This window comes from Neolamprologus multifasciatus, chromosome 18, assembly GCF_963576455.1.
Source record: "Neolamprologus multifasciatus chromosome 18, fNeoMul1.2, whole genome shotgun sequence".
NCBI classification, from domain to species: Eukaryota; Metazoa; Chordata; class Actinopteri; order Cichliformes; family Cichlidae; genus Neolamprologus; species Neolamprologus multifasciatus.
In genome coordinates, this window is record NC_140456.1 from 23,614,164 (window position 1) to 23,638,473 (window position 24,310).

At 41.8% G+C, this 24,310-nt stretch overlaps 1 protein-coding gene across 6 annotated transcripts in view; it reads right to left on the reverse strand.

Moving 5' to 3' along the window:
- pde4ca (phosphodiesterase 4C, cAMP-specific a) overlaps window positions 1–24,310 on the reverse strand; it is a 49,001-nt gene that overhangs the window by 16,676 nt on the left and 8,015 nt on the right. The window contains exon 1 of one of the 6 annotated variants that reach the window (XM_085141245.1): window positions 21,860–22,608. The exons of 1 other annotated variant lie outside the window; for it this stretch is intronic. In XM_085141245.1, the coding sequence (XP_084997371.1) occupies window positions 21,860–22,131 (272 nt within the window). In that variant the 5' untranslated portion in view covers window positions 22,132–22,608. 4 more of the 6 variants (XM_085141247.1, XM_085141251.1, XM_085141249.1 and 1 more) reach the window with 4 other exon arrangements.

Consider the following 24,310-nt stretch of genomic DNA (forward strand, 5'->3'; position numbering starts at 1 on the left):
TGTGGAAGAAGGAAATACTCGTTTTTCTAACAACTGGTTTTAAGTTACACTTACACAAGCGCTATCAGCTGCAAGAATTCCAACAATTTCAGTGCAGCCAGATTGCCCAGATATTTGTTTTGCATATTTTGTGCCTAATCTATAAAATCGAACTTGCATAAAGAATCTGTCACTGCAAACACATTCCATTTTCTTCAAATGTTCCTCTTTGCCTTTCCTTGAATGAACCCTGAAAGAGAAACTCGCTGTTAGAGCGACAAGCTGTAGAATGATGTGTGGATATCCTGCTGGCAAAAGATAGATATGTAGCTGACCTCTATTTCACTGCGAACTGTTGTTTAAATTGCAAGTCAACAGTGGGTCATACACATACATAAAGGACTCCTTTCATGGGAAAACCTCTAACTTCAACTCCAGATTTTAAATAATAAATAAATCAGTATTTCCATGCAGTTAAAAGCCACTTTAATGCAAGTCCACCTCATGGTATTAACTTGAGGTGGGAGAGGAGGTGGAGGTGGTCATCAAGTACAAGTACCTCGGGCTGTGGGTGGACAACAAACTGGACTGGTCATGCAACACAGAGCACCTGTATAAAAAAGCCCAAAGCCGACTGTACTTCCTCAGGAGGCTGAGGTCTTTTAACATCTGCAGGAAGCTCCTGGGGATGTTTTACCAGTCGGTGGTTGCTGGAGTACTTTTCTATGCTGTGGTGTGCTGGTGGAGCAGCACAGCAAAGAAGGACTCATCCAGGCTGGAAAAACTGATCAGGAAAGCTGGCTCTGTGGTCGGCATGAAGCTGACACTCTGGTGTCAGTGGCAGAGAAAAGGACACTAAAAAATTGCTGGACATTATGGACAATGCTGGGCATCCTCTGCACACGGCCATAAACAACCAGAGGAGTCTGTTCAGTGACAGGTTGCTTCTCCCAAAGACAAGAACCAACAGACTTAAAAACTCCTTTGTCCCACACGCCATCAAACTGTTTAACTCCTCTCTGGAGGGGAGAGGGAGGGGAAACAGGAGGACAAAGGAGGGGGGAACAACTAAGCTGTAGTGCAATACTTTTTGTTAATATCCAACAGTGCAATAGACTTCAATACTTGAAATGTACAATTCCCTTGTATTCTTATTCCTATTTATTCTATTTATCCCTTTTGTATACTCTTTATTTATATTTGTCTCTGTATTTATATATGTGTATATATGGTATTCTGCACACATTCTGTAACTTCTGTCGGTATTTGGAAACCGAATTTCCCAGAGGAACCCACCCGAGGGATTAATAAAGTTTTATCTAATCTAATCTCTAATCTAACTTCAACCAAATTTCATTTAATGAGGAAAAGTCTAAAAACCACTGCTGTGGCTCTAAATAACAAACTTGACAGCAAAGAACAGTGATAGGAGCACCTCAAAAGGAAAAAATACTATCAATCAAGCCAAGCATTGGAAACAAACTGTCACTTTTAAGTGAGGCAACAAAGGGTTAAATTCCAGCTTTACTCATAGACGTAATTGTTTCCACATTAAAATGATTCATTAAAACAACAACAACAAGCAATATTGCTAACAACAAACCTCAGACCAGAGGAGGGTGAAAACAACCGTCAGGAACGACTCATTCGAATGTCGAATGTCACAAATGTAGGATGACATCAAGCGACCTACAAACTGAAAATGGCAGCTGGGGTGAAATGCAGGGGGCAGGTCTGGAATTGCACAAACAAGAAAGGAGGAAAGAAGATCCAGCCTAAGGTTTGCAAAAGACTGTAGGAGACTCGTTTACCGGGAAGGACCTAACCTGGTCGCGTAATTGTTAGGCAGAGAGGCCCGGAGAGGCCTACAAGCCACACAATCAGTACAGGGCTGCATGGATGTGCATCCACGGTCTCTGCAGTTACAGTGTCAACAGACTTCTGGATAAAAATATAAAAATAAGGTACTTAAAAATATCATCATTAGTTTGTAAATTCTGAACGTATTTTAATGACCAACAAATCACTCAGTTTGTTAACACAACAAAATACACCTCTCAGCTTTTCATGTATTTTGAAGGTGTTTTTTTTTGGAGACCTGGAATGTAAATGTTCCTGTCTCTAAAGCACTTTGGGTATAATTATAAGCTGTAAATAAAATAGACGAGACAGTAAAGACAAAAAACTTTACGCTTCTTCTTTTCCAGTAAAAATAATTTATTCAACACAAGTCAGTGGGCTACATACTAATGTATTGCCCACATTTTCATGCCTGTATCAAGCAACCTGATTCCTCTTTATGAAGAAAATGACACAATTTCAGAACCCTGTGTGGTTTTCATGCTTTGTAACAAACTGAAGTGCACATACAGGCCATCCATCCATCCATCCATCCATCCATCCATCTGGCCGCGGTGGCAGCAGCCTAAGCAGAGAAGCCCAGACCTCCCTCTCCCCAGCCACCTCTTCCAGCTTATCCGGGGGAACACCAAGGCATTCCCAGGCCAGCCGAGAGATATAATCTAGCTCTGGCGGACTGATCCCCGGCTGCCAAGACACATACAGGCCACATCTTTAAATATAAGTAACCTTTGTATGATGAATCTTCCTGTGAGGTCATCACCGGCTACTGAAACGAAGTAGTCTGCAACTCACGTGTCCATTTAAAAACACAGGTAAGAGAGCAGTTTCACAGCCATGCTCGTCTGTGCGCCTCGGGCCTGCAACCCATCAGCGGACCTGCTTCCTCCGTCTGAGACAGATGGTCCATGTCGCTTCACTCCCCCGGGGGCCACACCATCACTAGGAAGCGCTGATGAATTAAGAAATGCTTTGGAAACACTTTCAGGAGACATTTATTACGACAAAGTGGCTTTTGGCTGAGAAACCTCCACTACTTCGCCAGGATCTGTGAGAGTTATGAAGCGTAGCGGGCACAAGATGAGTTAATCACTTCTGCAAATGAGCGCAGCGACTGAAAGCTTGGATTCATTTATCAAGCCCGCAGTGACCTGGCAAAGTCAGATAATATTTGACCCTGGCACAAGTGTTGAGCGATTATCTCAAAGACAAGAGTCTGTGTACGTAAATGAAGCAGTAACAAGAAACATCTATCTAGAAACTACTTAACAGGAGTTGGCATCTAAAGCATTAGAGTGGATCCAACATTCACATTTAGAGACGTTGATAAAATAGGCAGATGAAGATTTCTCTTTCCTCCTCCTCTCCTCCCAGGTTGAACTGACAGGGGAGAGTATTGGGTTTCTAAAAACGCACGTCTAAAGCTCAGCTTTACTGCCAAAACTGTCAGCATTGTAGCGCACTTAATTTATATTAAATTACCCTGAGCATAACTCCCAAACACCTAACAAAGCCCACACTTGTATTTGCCATCAGTGGTTTATTTAGAAATAATCTTTAGGCTTTTTCCATCCCTTCCATCACTGTCAAACCTGCATGATACTCCGTGTCACTGTTAATTTTGCGCGCAGCCCTCTGCTGACACGGCTGAGGTAAACTAGATCAACAGCCTGTGGACACACAGCTGCCTGCAAATGGGCTCGAGAGAGGGGGAGAGGAGAAACGGCTCGAATCGATGGAGCTAATCACCCAGCTTTTAATTTTCGACCCGACAACAAGAGCGGGCTCTGTGATTTGTTATGCAGAAAATAACAACGTAAACCTTTTACCCACGAGAGGTACAAAGAAAAAGAGCCATAAACGTCCTGCTGAGGACGATTAACTTTGCAGGTATTTCCGCTGGCCAGTTTAAAAGTTTGCTTTTTAAAGTTTGCTGTGAGGGATTCACCCTGAGATCACCATGAATGTAAAAATGTACTAACTGTGACCCACTGCAATAGAATTACCACCATCATCTATTTTTCCATAATAAGGGATGAAGTCACACCACTTTTACCGACTCAGAAATATTGTTACCATGCCACATGCAACTACAGTGACCACAGTGTTGCATTTATTTTTACTATAGCTTGACTTGCATGCGAGCTCCAAAACTGTTTGGCTTTAAGTTTGACAAGGGAGCAAAAGTGAAGCTCCCAGTTGGGCCCCAGCATGCTGAAAGGTTGAAGATGAAATTCTGTATTATTAAAATAGTTTGTTGCTGTCTCTGTCTGCCAGTTTTTATATTTGGTCTTATTATTTTTATAAATCCACCCAATTCTTCCATCTTTTTCCACTTCAACTCAGGGTCAGCGTGGGGCTGGAGCCTATCTCAGCTATCACAGAGCAAGAGGCGCGGTACTCTCTGGACATGTCGTCGATCTGTTGCAAGGCTAACAAAGAGGAACAGACAACCACTCATACCTACAGCCACTTTGGAATCACCAGTTAAGCTAACATGGAAGTTCTGGACCGTGGGAGGAAGCCAGCCAAGCGGATTCAAACACAGGACCTTCTTGATGTGAGGTGTTGGTGCTAACCATTACAGCTATAGTGGCCCCCTCACCAAAATCATGCTGTTCTCAGCAAAATAGAAGCAAATATAATTAAATTAGACGTGCCTAACAGGCTATTTTAATACCTTAAGGCGAATATTACTTCCACAACATTCAAATTAAAAAAGCTTTACACGCCGATGACCTGCTACTGTCCCATGAATTGTGTGGGAATTTATCCATCCACGTTTCAGCAAAGTTTAAAACAGTTGAAAGGAGAAACCAGTAACCACCACTGGATGCAAAAATATCGTCAGCACTCACCCACCAACTTAAAGAAAATAGCATGGCATGCATAAAAGCACCAACCCTTCTATCTGCTGTGCTCACAGACATGTAAAAACATGCATAACCTCAGCACATATCCATCTAAGTCGAAGGCCTACTTTCATGTTTTCTTCTGCAGTTAAGTGAGATAATTGGCCTTTAAATCACGCACTGCGGCCACATGAGACGCTCTAAGTTTGGTGTCTGATGTCAAACGCTGCAGATTTATATCCTTCCTCCTCATGCAGGTTTAATTTGTCAGTTCATCTCATGCCTATGTGGGGATCTACTCATGCATGACTATATTTTATAGACAAAAGGAGCCGAGGCTGACATCAGAGTGTCTACACTGGCTCCATAGATATCAGCTGTGATCTACTTTATGTGGACTGGCTGAGAAATAACAAAAGGGAGGTATGAAAAAAGATATAAAGAGCATAAAAATGGTTTATACTACCGATTATAAAATAAATGCATATACTTCATAAGGCTGTCTCTGATAATCTCATGTGTTTCTAATCTGCTTGGACTTCCTGTAACAAATTACTGAAAAAAAAACAGGCCGTTATTGGAACTCGGGCTCCAGCAAGAGTCAGTTCTTCCATCAGCATCACCGGCACAACCTCCCAGATAAAATAACTCAATCCAAATAAAGATCTCTACCTCCCGGTTTCTGATTCCCCTCTTTGGGCACATTTACAGATCTACTCCAGCAAAGACGGCTGCTCGTAAAGCTCTGACCTTTTTAGATCCACGGGTGGAAGTAATTCGAGCAGCAACGTAATGAGCAAACGTCCAGTGTCTCCACAGTTTGACATTTTTAGGTAATTTTGCTTGTTTAAGAGTAGAAGTCAGTTGCTTTTCCTGGCACGGGCCCCCAAGAGCAATGAAATCATATGGGGCAACTGCCCTTTAAAAGCCCCACTGCTCACAAATGTTCTGCGTTACATCTGATAAACAAAGACCCAGCCTGAGAAACAGGACAGAGGACAGTAATGTAAACACGGCTTTATCTCCGAGTCCTCCTTCAGAGCCTCCCTGCTGGCACTGAGGATTATGTGTGAAATTACAAAAGTTCTGCGGGAAAGTTTTCCTATGAGAAGGACAGCAGCATTCAAGCTGCATGTCAGATAGATGAGCCTTAATGAGAAAAAAGTATTGCGTTACGAAACAGGATTTCTCAAACTGATGTGCGAGACACACAGAAAAAACATCCTGACGTTTTCCTTCACACGAAAACTTTGTTAATGTGTAACAGAAACAGGCCGTCTCACTGCTACAGCAGCAAAAATCATGAATTAAGTAAGCCACCATGTAAAATCTGCATCTCTGAAGGGCAGCACGTATTTGGTAAAGCAGTGAAATCTGAATGATGAAGAGTGTGTGGATGTGTTTTCTCCGATTTTACCATTTTTGTTGTAAAGGTATTAAACCTGTTACATAATTGCTCCACTTCACTACTCCATCACTGTATAGTCTGCATTAAATCTCTCACTCACATTTGAAATTACAGTTGGACTTGTGTACTGCTTTCTGCCTAACACATTATAAAACCTTCTTGGATAAGCCACGGTGGTAATTATGAATTTAAAAAATATCTGGACGGCAACCAGAATTTTTGTTTTTTTCCCCCCCAACCAGGATATACCGCAATATTCAAATGATCCAAAAGCTACTACTTTCACACGCCCTTTCTCCTCTCTTAGCTTGACTCTTGTTGAAAGCTGCAAGATGTCTTCATAATGAAAAAAAAGACACGACAGCGGGCACTGTTCTCATCTGGAACAGTGCCTGAAAAGGGCTGAAGAGGAAATGTGATTAAATATATATATATATTTAAAGAAATGCTGATTTGGACCAAAAGAACTGATAAAGAAAAAATGTTTTTGTGAATATTGCAGCTGATAAAAATAGTTTGCAGTCTAAACACTTCCATATTCACATATACAGTACAAAAAAAGAGGTTTGTGATTGTTTTTTAATCCCATTAGAGTCACTCCTGTATGTTCCTGTTTTAACTATAAGGATCTAAAAGAAAAAAATAGACAGTGATACCCTACGAGCGAGTGTTTTAGATACTTGGAAAATAAACTTTGGTTTCAATAAAAGCCAGTTTTACCAGTAGACCCATGCTCCCCAACTTCATGCACATCTGCATAATGACACGTTCGCTGTGTATGTCTGTGTGTTTAAGAGATGAAAGAAGACATGAAAAAAAAAAGGAAGACAAAAGCACCGAGAGTAAATAACATAGGTCTTAATTACCGCCTGCGTTTCTGCATGATGTCAATAGGCCTATTGACAGCACACGGTGATCCCCATATGTTCCCACTCCGCACTGTGATACTCCGTTCCACAGAGTAAAAGAACCCACAGTTCGTTGGCACACTCATCTTTTCTTTAGCCTACTCTCTGTAACTCGTCCTCACCCTCCTCTTCTCGGCGACTCCGCTTGTCTCCCTCTCTTGGTTCTCCTCAGCTTGTGGCCGCTCTCATCTCTGTAAAGTCCGTCCCGCTTCCTCGTCTGTCTCGCTCGATCAGGCTGTCCAGCTCTCCACGGCTTCCCGGGAGGTGGCATTCCCTCTGGCAGGAGTGGACACCAGCACTATGACCAGCGGCTCCAGAGGAGTGCCAGGATGAATGGCACGATGGAATCTGCCGCCCCGGGCGAAGCTGTCGCTCCTGTATTCTGGTGAAGATTTGCTTTCTCTGGGATGATACGTATAAATTTTTGAGTGTAATCTGTCCTGAGCACCTGAATTCCTCCAGGCTGCACTCTCCCAGCTGCACGTCTGTCTGCCTTGCAGGCTGTAGAAAAAGCTTTTCATCACTCTCAGCAGCGCTCCATTAATCGCTCCCCCATGTACATCTTGTCTTTGCTCTGGGTCTAAATGTAACGCAACACTGTTGCCCTCTTCCCCCTCTCCCTTTCTGTCTGTCTGCTCTCTCTCTCTCACACACACACACTCGTCTTCTGTTTCTCTCCCTGTGCTTCCTCCTACCCCCTTTGGCTGCTACACCTTTAATCACCGAACAAACAGACTTATTTCCTTTCCCTGGACAAACTTGCTCTCCTGCTCCAGTCTGTCACAGTTGTCCTGTCATCTGTGTGTGTGTGTGTGTGTGTGTACTTTTTGTTCAGACGTGCCACAGAATGTGCACAGAGCTGTACAAGCTGGTTGTGTAAATGTGTGTGTTAGTGAGCGTGTGCACTGCTGAACAAGTGTGTATGCAGGCATGTGACTCAACAAGTGTCTCTAGGTGTGTGTGTGCATGCGTGCCTGTGTGTGTGTGTGTGTGTGCATGCATTAGACTTAAAGGGGAGCAAGTTTCAGAGTGAGGTCAGAGCTGAGAAAAGGGGCGGGAGAAGAGCCAGCACGGTCCCTGCCTTCCCTGAATGTTATAGACATCTTAACCCCTTCCTGCTCTCTCTCTTACACAATCTTAATACCACTGCAGGATCGCACTCTCTCATTGGGCACAGTGTGTGTGTGTGTGTTGGGGAGGCCATGTATGTGTTAGGTAAAGAGATTGATGGCAGGATGAGTGTGATACGGTATTACAATAAGTAGCTCTTGGGACACAGACTGCTGAGAATGAAGAACACACACACAAGTACACACACACATACACACACACACACACACACATACACACAATATGTACTCATGCACAGGCTTAGGCACACGCAAGGTCACCCATGACCTAAACAGACTGTGTATTTGAAGAGCATAAATGTGAAAAGTAAATATGAAACCTTAGCTTAGGTTAACTTTCTGTCTCCAAATGAAGAAATCAGCAAAATGAGACACGAGGCAGCTATTTTAGAGACAGAGACAGATTCAGTGTGGTTGTTTTTCACTGAGGACAAACAGCTTTGTAAAATTTTTAATAATTTGATAATTCCTTGTTACAATTTAGAGAACATTTGGTACTAAATATCAGTTTTAATTGTAATAGTATCCACTGACCAGGTGCTAAAGCTGGACTATAGGACATTGCAGCCTAAAGATATGAACTGTGGTGTTTTTAAATAAGTATATATATTTTAAACTAACTAAAACTGCAAGCAAAGAAGTAGAAGCAATTCATGGACAACATGTGTATCTGCTCTAGAGCCTATCAGATACAAGATATTTAGGACCAATACAGATATTTGGTGATTTAAATATCTGATATTTCAATATATCTGCTGATATTTTCTATTTTTTCAGACATAAAAAACAAAAGCAGAGTTGTTTTGTGTAGTTTTTCATTTACTCATTTATGTTCTGCTGACTCTGCTTGGATCAGCAGGTTGGTGCCAACAGGGAACTTTGCAGAGTGCCCTCTGGTGGACAAACTATAGAATATGAACACTCGTAAGATGTTATCGTCATACCATAAATCATTACATTCGCATTTATGAGCCATAATAAATAAAAAAATAGATAAACAAATAGAGAATATTTGCTGATAACGTCGTTCCGCTGATAAATCGATCAGCCTCTAATCTGCTCTAACACAAACTGCAGTTCTTAGCATATCCACCTAATTACTCAACATATGTTATTTGTAAACCAAGGAGCTTATCATTCACTATATGCTTGTAGTATTAATACTATTAAACTGTACTGTTTGCAGCACTCATGTGAATAAGGAAGTCTTCACAGGAATCTATGCACTCCTTTTAAAACCTTAGTACACCCCATGATTCAGCGTCACATTTATCTGCAATAATTTGAGGTAACTGCTTTCTATATGACTTCATCAAATTCCTCCACACCAAAAATTTGACCCACTTTTTTTTTGCTGTTTCAGTTCATGGAGGTTTGCACAGCTCACTTAAGATCCCACCACAGCATTTTAATCCGGTTGAGGTCCATCTCAACTCTTTTCTCTTTTAGCCATTCTGTTGTACCACTTGTGCTCTGGATTATTGTCCTGCTGTAGAACCCAATTCAGCTAAGCTTGAGCTCACAGAGAGATGGCATCACATTTGAGTCTAGAATACTTATATTGAGGAATTCATGGTTGCCTCAGTGATTGCAAAGTGCCCAGGTCTGCAAAATGAGCCCAAATCATCACCCCTCCACCACCGTGCCTGACAGTTGGTATGTTTGTGCTGATATGCTGTGTTTAGTTTTTGCCAAATACTACATTGTGCATTATGGCTTAATCTGTCCAAAGAACATTGTTCCAGAAGTCTTGTAGTTTGCACAAATATGCTAACTTTCTCCTGGTAGCCTTTCCAAACAAGGCACACTTGTTCTGTGTTTTTCTAATCATGCTGTCATGAACTTTAACATGTATCATGCTAACTGAAGAGCCTGAAATGTTGGTCAAAGTTGGTCATTTTTTAAAGGTTCTCTGAGGATTACACAATCTGACCTTGGGCTGAATTTTCTGGGCTATCCACTCCTGCAAGGTTGTGGCATTGTGTCAAGACATTCAGAAAATCCCTTTTCACAATGCTGCACACCGTGTATATGCTTGTTGCATACGCACCTGTGTAACATTTCCCCACATTTCCCCACTGTGCAGCCCCCAGCCTTAGGTTAGTTTACACTATTGGTCACCTGCTCATTCTGTTTATGAAATTTTAAAGTTGAATAACCACAGTCGGTGTTGCACAAGACAGCACTGCATTGTTAAGTTCAATGAAAGCACGTAAGCTAAATGACCAAAAGAAGCTATTTTAAGCTTAGGATGAATTCATGTTAATGAAATTATGTCAATCTTTTTTTTGTCAATATTTAAATTTAAAACAAGCCATCAGGACCTATTAAAAAGTGTGATAACAGACACTGCTGATAACATCTTCAAGCTACTTGAATCTTTGCAAAACCACCTGCTGCTAGCTAGAAATCAGAAATGTGTTTGTGTGCCTATAACGTTGTTGTTTAAAACGCAAGAATCGTGAGCAAAAAAACTCATAGTTGCAACCAGGACGAGCGAAAAGCCCGACAGACATAGAATGACCTGAAGAATGACGACTTACTGTCAAGCTACACAAAACACTTGTCCATAAATGGCGTTGTGCTTCATTCTGCGTTATGATATGCTTCAATTAAATTGGCAAATCAATCAATAGCATCACTTCATCATCATGGAATTCACAACCGTTAGCACGGAGACAATAGGTGAGAATGGAAAAGAAAATGCAAGGAAATAAAAGTATCACAATATAGACTCAATAGTTTCCTTTAATATGAACCAGGCTCCTTTCAGAGGCCAGAGGGTTTAAAACATCACAGGACCACTGCTCTGCTACATACATATGAAAATCTTATTACCCTAAATGCAGAAAGGTCGTTTCCTTGGTTTTATATTACAACTTTATATTTCCATTGGTTGAGACACACACAGCACAGACAAATTACAACTGCAGTGTTTGCTCAGTCAAAGTATTTGATATGACCCTTTACTATAATACAAAGGTTCTGTGTCTGCGGTAGTCAAGAAAAACTTCCATTTAAGGAAATCTGAAGAGGTGCACACAAAAAGGACCAATCGTAACCACAATCTGAACAGACATACAATACTGCTTTGCATTACAGCTGCGGCTAGACTGAACTAGGAACGGTCACAGCTTATAAATCCAATCACACCGACTACGGTGAATTCAAATTTAGACGTGAGCAGGAACGACTGTGGAAGAGTATTAGAATCAGATCCATCATTATTTGATGAAGGAGTCACTAAATCGAAGTCTAGTTTCCTGCTTGTATTCACAAATATCCTTTGTGAATTTATACACTACAAATATTGTACTAGCGTCCAAGCCAGGCTTATGAAAGGGAAGACTCGATCCCCTGTGGGATGAACAGTGTCCTGATGCAAGCGGGAGGAGACTGTGCTATGAATTAAACTTTACAGGCTCTGCACTTTCTGACACGTTTTCATGACAGGAAAATTGTTTTCATGTGCAGTTAGAAGAATTGAAAGTGCTTATACAACACGGTGCAAGAGCATTGTTCTTTGTAATCTAGAGTGGACATGAACACACAGACACACACACACTTGCTGGTTGGCAGCATACCAGAGGATTTCAGAGTGTTTCATGAATCTGCGTCACTGGTGGTGGAAGAGACTTGATGTCTGAAGAAAGACAGACATTAAATGTTTGGTTCTGCTCAGTGTCTTCACTTCCCCACTTAAGAGAGTCGAGCTCCGAAGCGCTTGGATGCCAAGGCCGAATCGATGTTACAAGGTCACTTTTGGAACTCACAAAATGATAGATTCTGGCTGAACTTTCAGTGGTGGATTTAATAGTCCACTATTTGCAAAGCAAGCCTCATGACATCATGTGTTGGACGCACGAACGAATGGTTAACATTCTTGAATAACGAGCTGTTTTGAAGTCATCGAGGAGTACTGTGTGTCAAAGTAGCCGACTGTCAGTGAACACACCGTCTCTGATTTGTAAAAGTAGCTAAAACTAACCAGATGTTTAAATGAATGCAAAAACCCCCAAAATATTTATTTTTAAAAAATGCAAAAAAGGACGTATTTAAATTGCAGAATCTGTAGGACACAGTTCTCCAAAAAATGTACATTTTATTTGCCTTTGTCATCCAGAGATGACAGATCTACACACCTGCATAACATCTAGTCCAAATAGGCGATAGAAGCTTCAATCAAGTGAAAAATGACCTTCAAATTCAAACAAGTGTGGCATGTGTGGAAGCCACACTGTTTCCAAAAAACGAGTTAGAAGCAATTAAGTAATGCCCTCTCATTGCTCAATGCTTATCATGATCTCATTCCAACAAAATTAAAACAGATGCCACGATGGTTGCAAACAGTTTGTTCTTCTATATCTTGCGCTGTAGAAGCAAGGAAATGCTCTGTAAGTAAACTGCACTGATCGCATTACACAGATGTGCAGAACATCTGAGTGTGAACACACCTTCACACCCAGACTTCATGTCAAATCAAGTGGAAATGTTCTAAATAAAGCTTTTAAACACTTTTTTGTCGTAAATTAAATGTGTTGACTGAGATTGGCACAGCAAAGTTTAGCAGTGTTATTAAAGCAGCTGCACACAAACATACACACACGTCATGTAACAGGATCACCAGGAAGGAATATTCACAAAAGTAACTGCTTCCTTTAAAGGAGTTACATGCTGCTGAATACGTATCAATTACGCATCTTCACAGCTACCTGAACTGCAAAACTGACACCACCGCCTCCCCGCAAAAAACACAAACCCCTCCCCAAAAAACAGGCAGTTCAACTTATTTCTTCACAGGCTAAATGTCATCAAAAATATTGAGCATGTAACAAAGAAGCAGCACCAGGTGTCAGGCTTTGGCTGTTGCTTGTGGCCTATATTTAACTTTCGGCGTCTCTGTGATGTCAACGTCATGCTACACCGTGTACTGTAGTAAAGGCTAGTGTGTCACCTCATGATTCATTAGGCTGCCATCTGCTAGCACGACGGCTTGCTTTTGAGGCTCATTTTATTTGAGGATTGGGTGGATGACAAACTTGTGCAAACAAAGACACGCACACATATGAAAAACCCAGAAATGCATACACACAAAACTCACATTAATAAGCTTGTGTGCACACTCAGGTGAATACTGCTTTACCAAGGATGTCATTATGGAATAAAAAACATAGGAAAATGTATGAAAAAAAATAATCTTATTTCTGCCAAAAACAAATAAATAAATAAGAAAAAAGGGACTTTGCATATGCCCTAACAGAGGGACGGCAAACTTGAGCCCTGGGGATTAAAATTGGCCCATTAAAGACTCAAATCTGGCCCACTCCATGGCTTTAGGAAATGTAAACGAGGGCTTAAACATGTGGACTTTTACTGTATTTTCACACGTTTTATAGCATTTTCTGCTGATACAGACCTTTTCTTAGTTTTCTAATTACAAGTCAGTCAACCAATGAGTTACCAGAACTCTCTCCTGTAACTTTACATATCTATTTCCTACAGTTACATATCTATTTCCTACAGTTACATATCTATTTCCTACAGTTACATATCTATTTCCTACAGTTTAAGTCCAAACAGTCGTGCTGACACATTTCTTTCATTTCCTACAGCAGCATTTATATGTGACGTGGAAAGACTGAAACATATTGTTGGAAATGCACTTCTTTTTCTTAGTAATAATAACATCACATTTCAAACGTTAAATGTGTAGCTAAACGTCTTTGAACAGACAGAAAGGATAGTGTCATCGCTTTGGCCCTCATATATTCAATAAATACGTCCGTGTTTGTAGTGGGTAGAATTGTTGCACTAAGGTTTGTGAAAAAACTAGTTACACATATACATACAGTAAAGTAATACCTCACTGAACAATAAATGTACTTTTTTTAGAAACTAAAAAAAAATCTCAGCTTTGGTATCATGCAGCCGATCATCCTGTAACTACACTGTTAGAGTTGACCTTTGTTTGGAAAGCAGCCTTTTAGTAAAAAGTGTCCGTGTGAGGATCAGTTTTGGGTTTTTTTTGTCTGGCAGTGTTTTAGACTCTTAAAACCTTCAAACTGAATATGAATAAACGCGATGGCCCTCGATGTGTAACGACTCATCTAGAGATTCAGAAATAAAAGTAGTACAATTAGTAAAAGTGTGAATTTGAAAGAAAAAAAGCTTGTCACACAGAGCAATGCATAATCTAATGTAGCGAATACAGCATCACTACACAATCACAACACGGAGTCTGTTTAGTGGAACTAAAAAAGCCTATAAACACAGTTATAATCCATCAAATGCACATAGCTCCCAATCGTTCACTGAACTCTCGCTCGTTCTGCAGCACGTCTCGGTATAGCTTAGTCGGTTTCCCCCTCTAGTGGTAGCAAACCATTCGGCCTGGTATTGTCGACACACAGATTGTGTTGGAAAAAAAAGTTTGTGGGTTTTTTAAGAAATGACAATATTCATCAGTAATTATCTAAACTTCTCTTATTTATTTATTTTTTTGTTTTTTTTTTGTTTGCCGAATGATCCTCTCTGAACTTTGGATAAAAGAAAGGCCTGTTACGTCCTCTCGCACTGTGAATACAGTAGAGCAGCTGGTGCTGAGTTTCGGCAGCGTTAGTGCTGTCCCAGGCCGCTGCTTGGGAATCGATGAGGCTCTGGAGGCGATTGGGGAAATCAGTCATGCTGAAAATATGGAGTACAGCAGTGACGCACAGAGCAGCTTCACACAGGCCCTATTGACTAATCTGGGCGTGTGTTTGTTGTGGAGGGGGGACGAGCAGCTATATTGGGACCTCTGACATTGACACTGTTAACCTTTGGTTGAGTGACCTTACATGGCACTTTTTGTTTTCCTTTTTATTCTTTCCAACATTTCTAAGCATGTCTACAGAGTATCGTTATATTGTGTTTTCAGCCTGGGAGCCCGCTGTCTCTCTTAATCTACTACTGCACTCGTTATCTGTGTGCTAAAAGCCGCCCTATCTCCACCCAAGCACCCTATCGCTCCTTCACCACCCTCTCTTCTGTGCCTTTCCCCCCCATTTCTTTAGATTATTTCTTTTCCCACTCGGTCAGCCATTGCTGCTGTATCTCTTACTTTCACCTCACCATGTCTCTCCCCATCACTCCCTGCTTCACATTAATGGCGTCTCCTCAAACTATCTTCTCATGATACCGTCTGAGAGCTCTCGTCTCCGGCTATGTTCGCTTAATGCAGCAACATGATGAGGTTTTTTTTTATGCAACACACGACCAGAGAAGCCATAAAAATGTGTTGTGTGTTGTGGAGAAAGTTATAAGGAGTGAAGGGGCGGGGGGGGAGAGATGAATAGTGTCCTGGTACTGTCAGTACAAAAGACGATGAGAGTGTCATTATTGTGATGGTCACATTTGGATAACACAGACTCCTTTGTCTGTGTGTGTGTGTGTGTGTGTGTGTGTGTGTGTGTGTGTGTGTGCGTGTGCGTGTGTGTGTGTGTGTGTGTGTGTGTGTGTGTGTGCGTGTGTGTGTGTGTGTGTGGGGCAAGAGGGCAGAGATATTATTTTTCCTAAAGATTTCAAATATCTATCTAAATTAATTTCAGAACTATTACTCCTGACGCAATGGCTTCTTCTCATTATAGCACAATAAATAAAGTTGTCGCCGTCTTTACTTGTGCTTAAAAAGAGAAACTTCCTAAATGCTTTCAGGGTTTGTTTTTTTTTTCAGTCAGAAAGTTCAATGTACAAATCAGGTAATAAGAGAATAGAGGCTTGTTCTGTTCCCGTCTGTGCTTCTGTATTTCTGGCTGTGGTCTTAAATCTCCTGCTTTGATCTCCTCATATGATCCAAACAGGCTCACAGCTGGAGGAGTTCGGATGACACTCGTGAGGCACATGCCTTATGCCCAGAGTTCAGAAAAGTTTGCTGCACTACATACTGCACTGTAAAAAAAAAAAAAAGAGTCCACAACAGCTCCAAAATGGGTGTTTTTAGTAAGAAGATTAACCCTCCCCACTACATCTGGAGTCATTTAGGTCCCCAGGTTCTCCACGGTGTGCATCAAAGTTCTTATTTTAACGATTTCAAATCTCTGTTTTGTTTTCTTAGATCTGACATTTTTCCCGATTACGCACATCTCCAGTTACGCCGGGTGTTCGCGTCATCAGTCTCCCCAGCAAGTTATCACGATTGTACTGTAAGATTTGACAGATTATTTAAAGGACTACATAAAAACACAGATGTTGTCTCCCACATCTGCCACTCGTATGGACATTGCTCTTATAAAACATAAAAGTCCTGCATCGCATGATGATGACACCGTGCCTAACGCAGACAGCACAGCTTGGCTTGAGTCCCCCGACAAAGAGAGACGTCAGAGAACATAGACATTGATCCAGCATGCCACCCAAGGCCTGCACCCCAACAGCAACAGCCCCTGGCTCTGGCACACACACAACCACTTGCGTTAGTTTTAACGGGCATTAGACTGGATTTAAGTTAATCCAGAGTTTTAAACAGCACACAGGTGCAGATTCAGCATTACATGCACTGAGTCAAATACATTTTACTGGAAAAAAATACACAACAAAGAATGAGCAGATGATCAAATCAATATGATGCAATGACAGAGACGAGGTGTCAATTAGACTCCTCGTCTAACAATTAGACGAGGTGTCTAATTGTTACCCATCAGCTTGTGTTTTATATACAGCCAGAAACAGAAACAAGCCAGCTTCCAATATTTCCTAAATGTCTGCAAACTCGTGTTGCCTTCACTGCCCATCAGTAAAGATCGTCGCAATCACAGTACCCCTGACGCTCAACTGGATACATACCCAATGCATGAGTGCCTGCGGGTGGAGAAGTTGCTGTGCATCTTCCTTGAAAAGCGAGAATCCTTGTTCATCATTTTAATGGCGGGTTCAAAAAAAAGTTTGGCTGAGTTTAGAGAATCGTCAAAGCACAAGCTTCTGCGTCGATAAAGAAAAATAACTTCTGCCGTGCGAGCAAAGCCCCCATACTGTCCGGAATCAGAAAGAGAGTCTGCACAAATTCCTTTATGTCGACTGCCGTCACAAGTTATGGCATCGGGAGGCAGGTTCCCTTGACAGGACGGAGCAGGAAAAACAGATCCAAGAAGGACGAATGCAAAACAACTGCAACATGCAAAACAGCAAAACTCATCAGCTGCACCTGACAGGAGCAAGAATGGGAGTGAGAGCAACAATAAGCCAGGCCTGTTGAGTCTGCGTTTATCACATAAAACCTAACTGTTAAAAATGATTCACTTCCAGCTCAGTGCAAAATCCATGAACCAAATAAAAAACTGACTGGCTGTTCTGGTTTGAGTCCCAGCTGTACAGATATGTCCATTTGTTTGGAAGGAAAATCAGAAAGGTTCAGCTCAGAGTGTGTGCATGTGAACAGCCTAAAAAGGCAAAGAGTCTTGGCTGTTAAAGACCTATCGCACAGCAAGTTAGCATATCGCCTCACTGTATGTGAAAGTATGGGGCCGAAACAAATCTAATGAAACTGAGGATGGTGTCAGCTGTCAGTGCTCATCTGGGACTAATTCCTCACTGGTTCTCCTTTCGGCTCACCACAGATGTGCCAAGATAAACGCTTCTCTTGTATTTTTTCTCTCTCTCTCTTTCATACTCCTAAATAGGAAACACCAAGCTTGAATTCGTCCAAGTGAGCTTCTAACTGTCAAAGCCGAATTCCTCACCAACAACCTCCAGGCATTCTTTATCTTTAAAAGTCAGGTCCGACAACCTCAACACAGTTTTGCCTCTGTGAAAGTGGACTATCAACAGAATTAGCAGAGTTATTCTGAGCAGGAGGAAGAAAGAAAAAAGCTGGAAAGAGTGTTATAATCCCATCAGATGCTCCCTGGAGTGGGCTGTCCCATGTAGTCCCAGTCAGCGGGCCATAACAGACTTCTGCTCTCTCTTCTCTTCTCTCCTGAGAGTGGTGGGACCAAACCGGGGCTTAAAACAACAAACAACAACACTGTCTCCACTGAGAGAGAGAGAGAGAGAGGGAGAGAGGGAGGGAGAGAGAGAGAGAGGTGGGTAGGGTGCTGCGTGGTAAAGAGGGAGAGAGTGAGTGAGAGCAACTTGCACAAAGAGAGAGGGTGTGGACAATGATGGTCACTGCCTGAGAAAGTGGACTAATATTAAAGGTACTTTGTGTTAAAAATGTAATTTTTTTATGTTTTAAAGTGAAAAAGAAGAATTTTAAGAGTGCATCATTTTTCTTTTTGTGAAAAAAACAACAACAATTAAAAAAAAATGGGTTTCCTTTTCCAATATTGAGCTTTTATGATTTTAAAATCATAAATATAAAGCCATCTTTTTTTATTTATTTAATTTATTATTTGGGGGGGGGGGGTAAAGTGAAACATGTAATTGTGGAAATATTTCAGAGAAGTTTTCTAGTAAAAGAGGAAATATTTCCTAATGAGAAGGAAAACAGTTTTGGGGTCATTACTCCAATAACTAATTAATTAAGAAGCGACTTGGAAGTGAAGAATTCTCAGAAACAAAGAAACAATCAAAAGGCAAAACTTAAACAACTACAGGCTGCTAAACCTTCTGCTCGAGCATCGATAAACTTAAGACTGTTTGTAATCCATCCATTACTCTTAATACTTATCAGTCTAAGACTGAAAGGAAAGAAAGAAAAGAAAATTTCTCTGATCCAGTAACAACATTTCTCAACAGCATCAGGCTAGAAAAACATTTTTCATCTCATTTCCCCCCTAAAAATATTTGAGTCCCCACAGAGTCAAACTCCAGCAAAGGAAATGTCTCTTTCCCCGACTCAGATCCATCAGAGAAACACAAATGCATCCTCCGGAGAGGCTCTCTGCCCGCATCTCACAACTTAATGTCCTCTAGTGGAAGAGAAGGGGAAATGCATGTTGAGGATCCTCAGCGTTGCCACACGTTTTTCTTCTGCTATTTTAACATACACCTCTGTCGAGGCTGCGAACGCAGCTCACTGGGTTGAGCAGATGACCCATATGCAGAAGCTCAAGGTTTAAATAAACAATGTACCCATGTTTTAATGGAAGTAGTGACCCAGGATTATTACCTCAGTGGCTCAAATTGAAAGGAATAAGTCAGGATCATCACCTATAAATGGGTGACAAATGAAAAGGTGTATTCTGAGAGGAGTAATCTCTTCCATTATGAAAGTGCTCTCATCTGCAGGGCTTGAGGGAGCATGAAAACAATCACATCCTATTCCCTTCACACCGGATCTGTGCAGTTTAGCACCTGTGGGAAAGTTCAAAGCTTTCCAGTATTATCATCAAAACAAAGCACCGAAGGAGGGATCAGTTCCAGAGACTTGAACAGTGCTCTTGCAGATCATGGTGGCACAACACCTTGCTAGGATTTAGTTTGTTGGGTTTTTCCCCCTTTAATTTGTCACCTGTCTACACAGCCACTTCTCTAAAAAGAAATACAGTCGACGATCTGCAAACTGTAACCACTTTAGTTGCAAGTGATAACGCTGCTTTATTTATTTTAAAAACTCCTGACTGATTACATTGCTCGAGAAATGAATACATCCAATAAATAAAGCAATAATTTGCGTGTTTGTGTTTTCTGGACAGTTTTTATTTCCATTATGATAACGTGACTGAAACACTGAATGGAAAAAAAAAAAACCTGTCATCACAGAGCTGGCTTGAAAAAAAAGTTTATTGAATGTTTAAAAGTTTTTCGTGGAAAAAAAAAAATCCTTTTGACTCGGTGTCTCTGGAGGGGAAAAAGAGACTTCATCAACTTGGACACAAAGTGAAAATAAATTTGCGCGCACGTTCTATATTTGAGCGGCCTGCGACATTAATTTTCCGCCGGACCCCCAGTTTGTTTAATTCTTCCTGCTTGCCAGTCATCCTGCACTAACTCATGTCCATCCATTTATTTGAGCTGTGACACTGCAGGCGGAAACTTCCTCAATGGCCTGGCCTCAGAGCTGTGTAAAACAAAGTCTGACATGCTGAGTATCTGCGCTGCCCTCCAGATATCTGACAATCACGACTGAGCCTTGAAGTCCACTTGACTTCTTTTCCTCTAATATTTAGATTTTTAACAGACACCCCGAGCTCAATTAAACAGTTTACAATAAACTCATATAGAAACATATCCACCAATGTCAAATACACCACCGTTTAAATGCTGCATGTTTAGATTTCCTACGGACGCGGCTCTCGTAGGAATGCTCCTGCCAATAAAAGTAAGGCAGGAATTTACAGCACCAGCTAGAGTTTCTCTCGAGCTTTTAATCTGATTTCACTGAGGTGGATGTGCCTGACATCAGTGCAACAAGCTGGAGACACCGTGCAACAGCGCCGATTTGCATGGTGCCTACATCTGAGTGTTTATATGCTCAGAGTACACACTGGAGACATTTGCTTTTTAAAGTGCTTTACAATTTTCCACAACAGGCTCTTCTTTTGAGGACACCAACAGGTGTGAGGGAAGAGAAATACACAGTCCTGTTTATTCTCCCTATCTCGAGAAGTTATGGTCAAATGCAATCTAATTGGGGGACTAGGTAAATGTTTAAATTGCACTGAAAAGAATAAAATCATGAGCCTGACATGATTCAATAACGGATCATAAAACTAAAGCTATCAACAGGTACCAGAGCAGCGCTGCCTGATAGAGAGACTGCTGCGTTGTTTCCAAAGAGATTTATGACTGCTGCAACGGAAGAATAAATTTAAGGTGTTTGAAACTCGGCAGGAAATATCCAGTTGTTTGAGGTGTGCTTTCGCAGCGAGTGCAGCGATTAAAAAGTGCGGCTGTTAAACAAGAAGACGTTGCTGAAAGAAAGAAGCGTGTCCTTAACAAGTGGAACAACAAACTGCTGATCCTGTGACAACACGGATGTCGCTGAGCTGTGTTTACTGACATGATGGAAAGCAAAAGGTGAACAAAGCTTAGGAAAAACACTCCTGGCTGCAGGTAATTCAGCACTAAAGCTGACAGCGGGTTTGGAAAAGCGTTTCTTAATATAAACTCAATGCTCATCAGCAGCTACGCTGTGGATGAATTCTATAATTAGCAGATTTCATAGAAAGAAGAAAAAGCTAAACACAAGCAGGAACCACGTACCTATGTGCAGTCAGTAAATAAGGGCAGGTCTATTTATGGAAATGAAAAAAAAAAGCACATTATGAGAACAAAATTTGGATTAGATCTTACTAAAAAAAAGGCTAGTTTTATCCTGGCAGAGGAGAGCAGGCATGACTGAAACGCATGAATATAAGAACATCTTGTGGTCAGTCTTACTTTAATAAGATAAGCTTCAGGGCAACCATTTTTGTGGTGTGAAACACTTGGACAAAAATACATTTGAACGCATCAACATCTCCAACCGAGTGGAGTAAAGATGGCCATAAGGCTGTTCTTCTTTACCAAATACCAATAGGAACAGCAAAGAGCACCAAACAACTCTTACATAGCCCCCCACCCCCCTCCATATGCATCATCCATGTCTAAGTGATGTGCTAAATGTGAACATTCGATAAGACTAGATGGCTTTTAAATTAGAAGAATCCTAGTTGGTGGATTTGGAGCACAACTTGCATAATATTAACACATCTTCAAAATCTGCAGAAAAATAACCTTTTTTTTTTTTACATTATTTTGAGTGAGAATAATGCAAAGTGCAACAACTGTCATTTCTATCATCTTGGCTGCAGTCATAAACTCTACCTGGGGGTGTGGGCCAGGGTGAAGCGGCGCCTCTGGAGGTTGATGCTGCGGTTCATCAGCAGCTTCCTAAAGAGCAGCGGGGAATTTCGAGGAGACCCGCGCGGCGAATCCTTGGGTGAAACCTTTGGAGATCCTCCCGTGGAACCCCCTACGGTCCTGGACATGAGCTGAATGACGGGAAGCCGGGACAGCTTTTGTTCCCGGGGGGTCTCATCGACTTCAGATTGTTCTTCCTCGGAGCTCTCGGAGCTCTCGGAGCACAGGTCGTTCATGATGAATAGATAGATGGTCAGTGGTCAAGCGATCGCTCCCTCTTTGCTCGCTCTCCCTTTGAAAAATGTTGTTGTCAGGTTTGTTTAAAGACTCTTGTGTGACATGACATATGAAACGGGTGAGGATCTGGGCCTGCTCATCATTGCTCCGAAATTCTCTCAGAGATCTCAAGAATAAAAACCTGTTTTCGAAATCTAAAATGGACTGGACAAGACTGCTCAGAAAATTGACAAAGCAACCTCTCTACCTTCAGTTGTGCTCTATCAGCTCCGTTGTCTCTTCCTAAAGACCATGCTGACTGCCGTGCTGGCCGTTCAAACATTAGTGTTGATGATAAACTCTCCCTGCCTTCTTCCCTCCCCCAGGCTTTGTTTACATTACTGTTAGGCCTTCCCTCTTTCCAACTAAATATGGACGTCTGATTTACAGGGAGTGGAAGCATGACAGATTACCTCCTTCTGCTCCCCTATCCCTCTTTCCATCCCTCTACTTCCCCCCTCTTCTCTCCCTTGCAATCCTAAGGAACATATTGTTCATCAACTTCAAACTGTGCTTCATAATTACTTCCTTTCCAAATTCCGCCTGTGTATAAACATTAAGCCGTCGCCTGGCTTGGCCTTCGAGCTCACCTTACTTACTCTCATTCCCAAGTTTGCATACTCAGGCTCCCCCCCCCCCCCCCCCCCCCCCGCACTCCCTGAGGTGCTATCTGTTGTGAAGTTGCCTATTTCCTCAGAGACAGCTTCTTTGCCTTTCACATGCTCTGAGCGCACCAGGAAGGATCACATGAAGTGCCTCTGACTATAAAAAGCAGAGGTAGATAAAAGCTATAGAGAGCATGGGTGCTGTCACGATGGCACTCTCTATCTGTGACCAGAGGCAACAACATCTTCTCCCTCACCCAATCTCGCTGTTTATTGCCGGAGAGTGAGAAAAGGTCCTCCTGTGATTAAGGACTCATAACTAAACACCGGCGCTGTCTAGAGTAACTAAAATAACCTAGGGAGCTGGAACATCTGACACAGGACTGAACCTATGACCAACAGCTGTTTAGGGAAAGCAGGAAATAAGAATTGTTTGCTTGAGAGCTTTTGTGTGTGTGCGTGTGTGTGTGTGTGCATACACTCATTAGCACTGCACTGCATTAAATTTGGTGCTGTTATTTCTGCTTATCCATCTTCATATCTAGAAATGAGACAAATAATCTTTTGCAGCTCATCTCAGAATGTGTTTTACTGTCATTTTGTCTCGGTTCACTCTCACTTCGCTCATTAACCCGACCTCCAGGCACACCTTTATTAACTCTGTACCCCACATGTTCAGCACACGCCAGCCAAAGTTAGTTAACATTTAACATCCAAAGAAACATGTTTTTTTTAAGCAGTCACTGGAACCAGGCTGAGCAGCAGCAGACTAAAGCACAAACACGATTTGTTTGGCATCTTAAGGTTTCGTTTTTTTCAGAGCGACGATATCAGCGAGCACGGAAACAAAGCATTTCTGGCGTTTCTGCAAGTGGACGGAGCTACAGCACAGCCAGCCGGAGCCAAGAGGACTGTGAGGAATATGGAAATAATACTATATCACTTGGAGATGTGCAATCATGAGAGCAAAATGAATAGATGAATAAAGTCAAATTATGGGCCTGTTATCGTTGTCATCAACTCTCAGAGCCACAGAGGCTTAAGAGCTACCCAGTGCCCAATCAGATTCAGATTTAAGTATTCCTGAGGCACATCTGGAGTGGAGTGACCTCACACGGAGGCCATTCGTGTGTTTCGAGATATTCCCCTTTTAACAGAATCAGACATCGAGACAGCACCATCAGCTGGATGCTTCTGTCAGCATAAAGTTTGCTTACAACTTTTCAAGAGTGGCTCAGACTCGCAGCCTCTCATGTGACTGCTTCTATGATAACTGAGACTGAGTAGTGTCTGGAATGGGATGACTGTTAGTTTGGAAAAAGGCTTTCTGCTTGTTTCTCGATACGAGATTCACCCGAAAGTTTATCCCGCAATGAAGCATGCCAAAGACAGAAAGAACAAACACCCCCCCCCCCCCCCCCCCCCCCCCCCCCCAGAAAAAACAGGGCTCATAGAAAACATTACGCTGACTCACTGTCTCCAAACATCCATCTGGAGATCCCATCTGCTGTGGACAGAGCATGCTTACAACCTT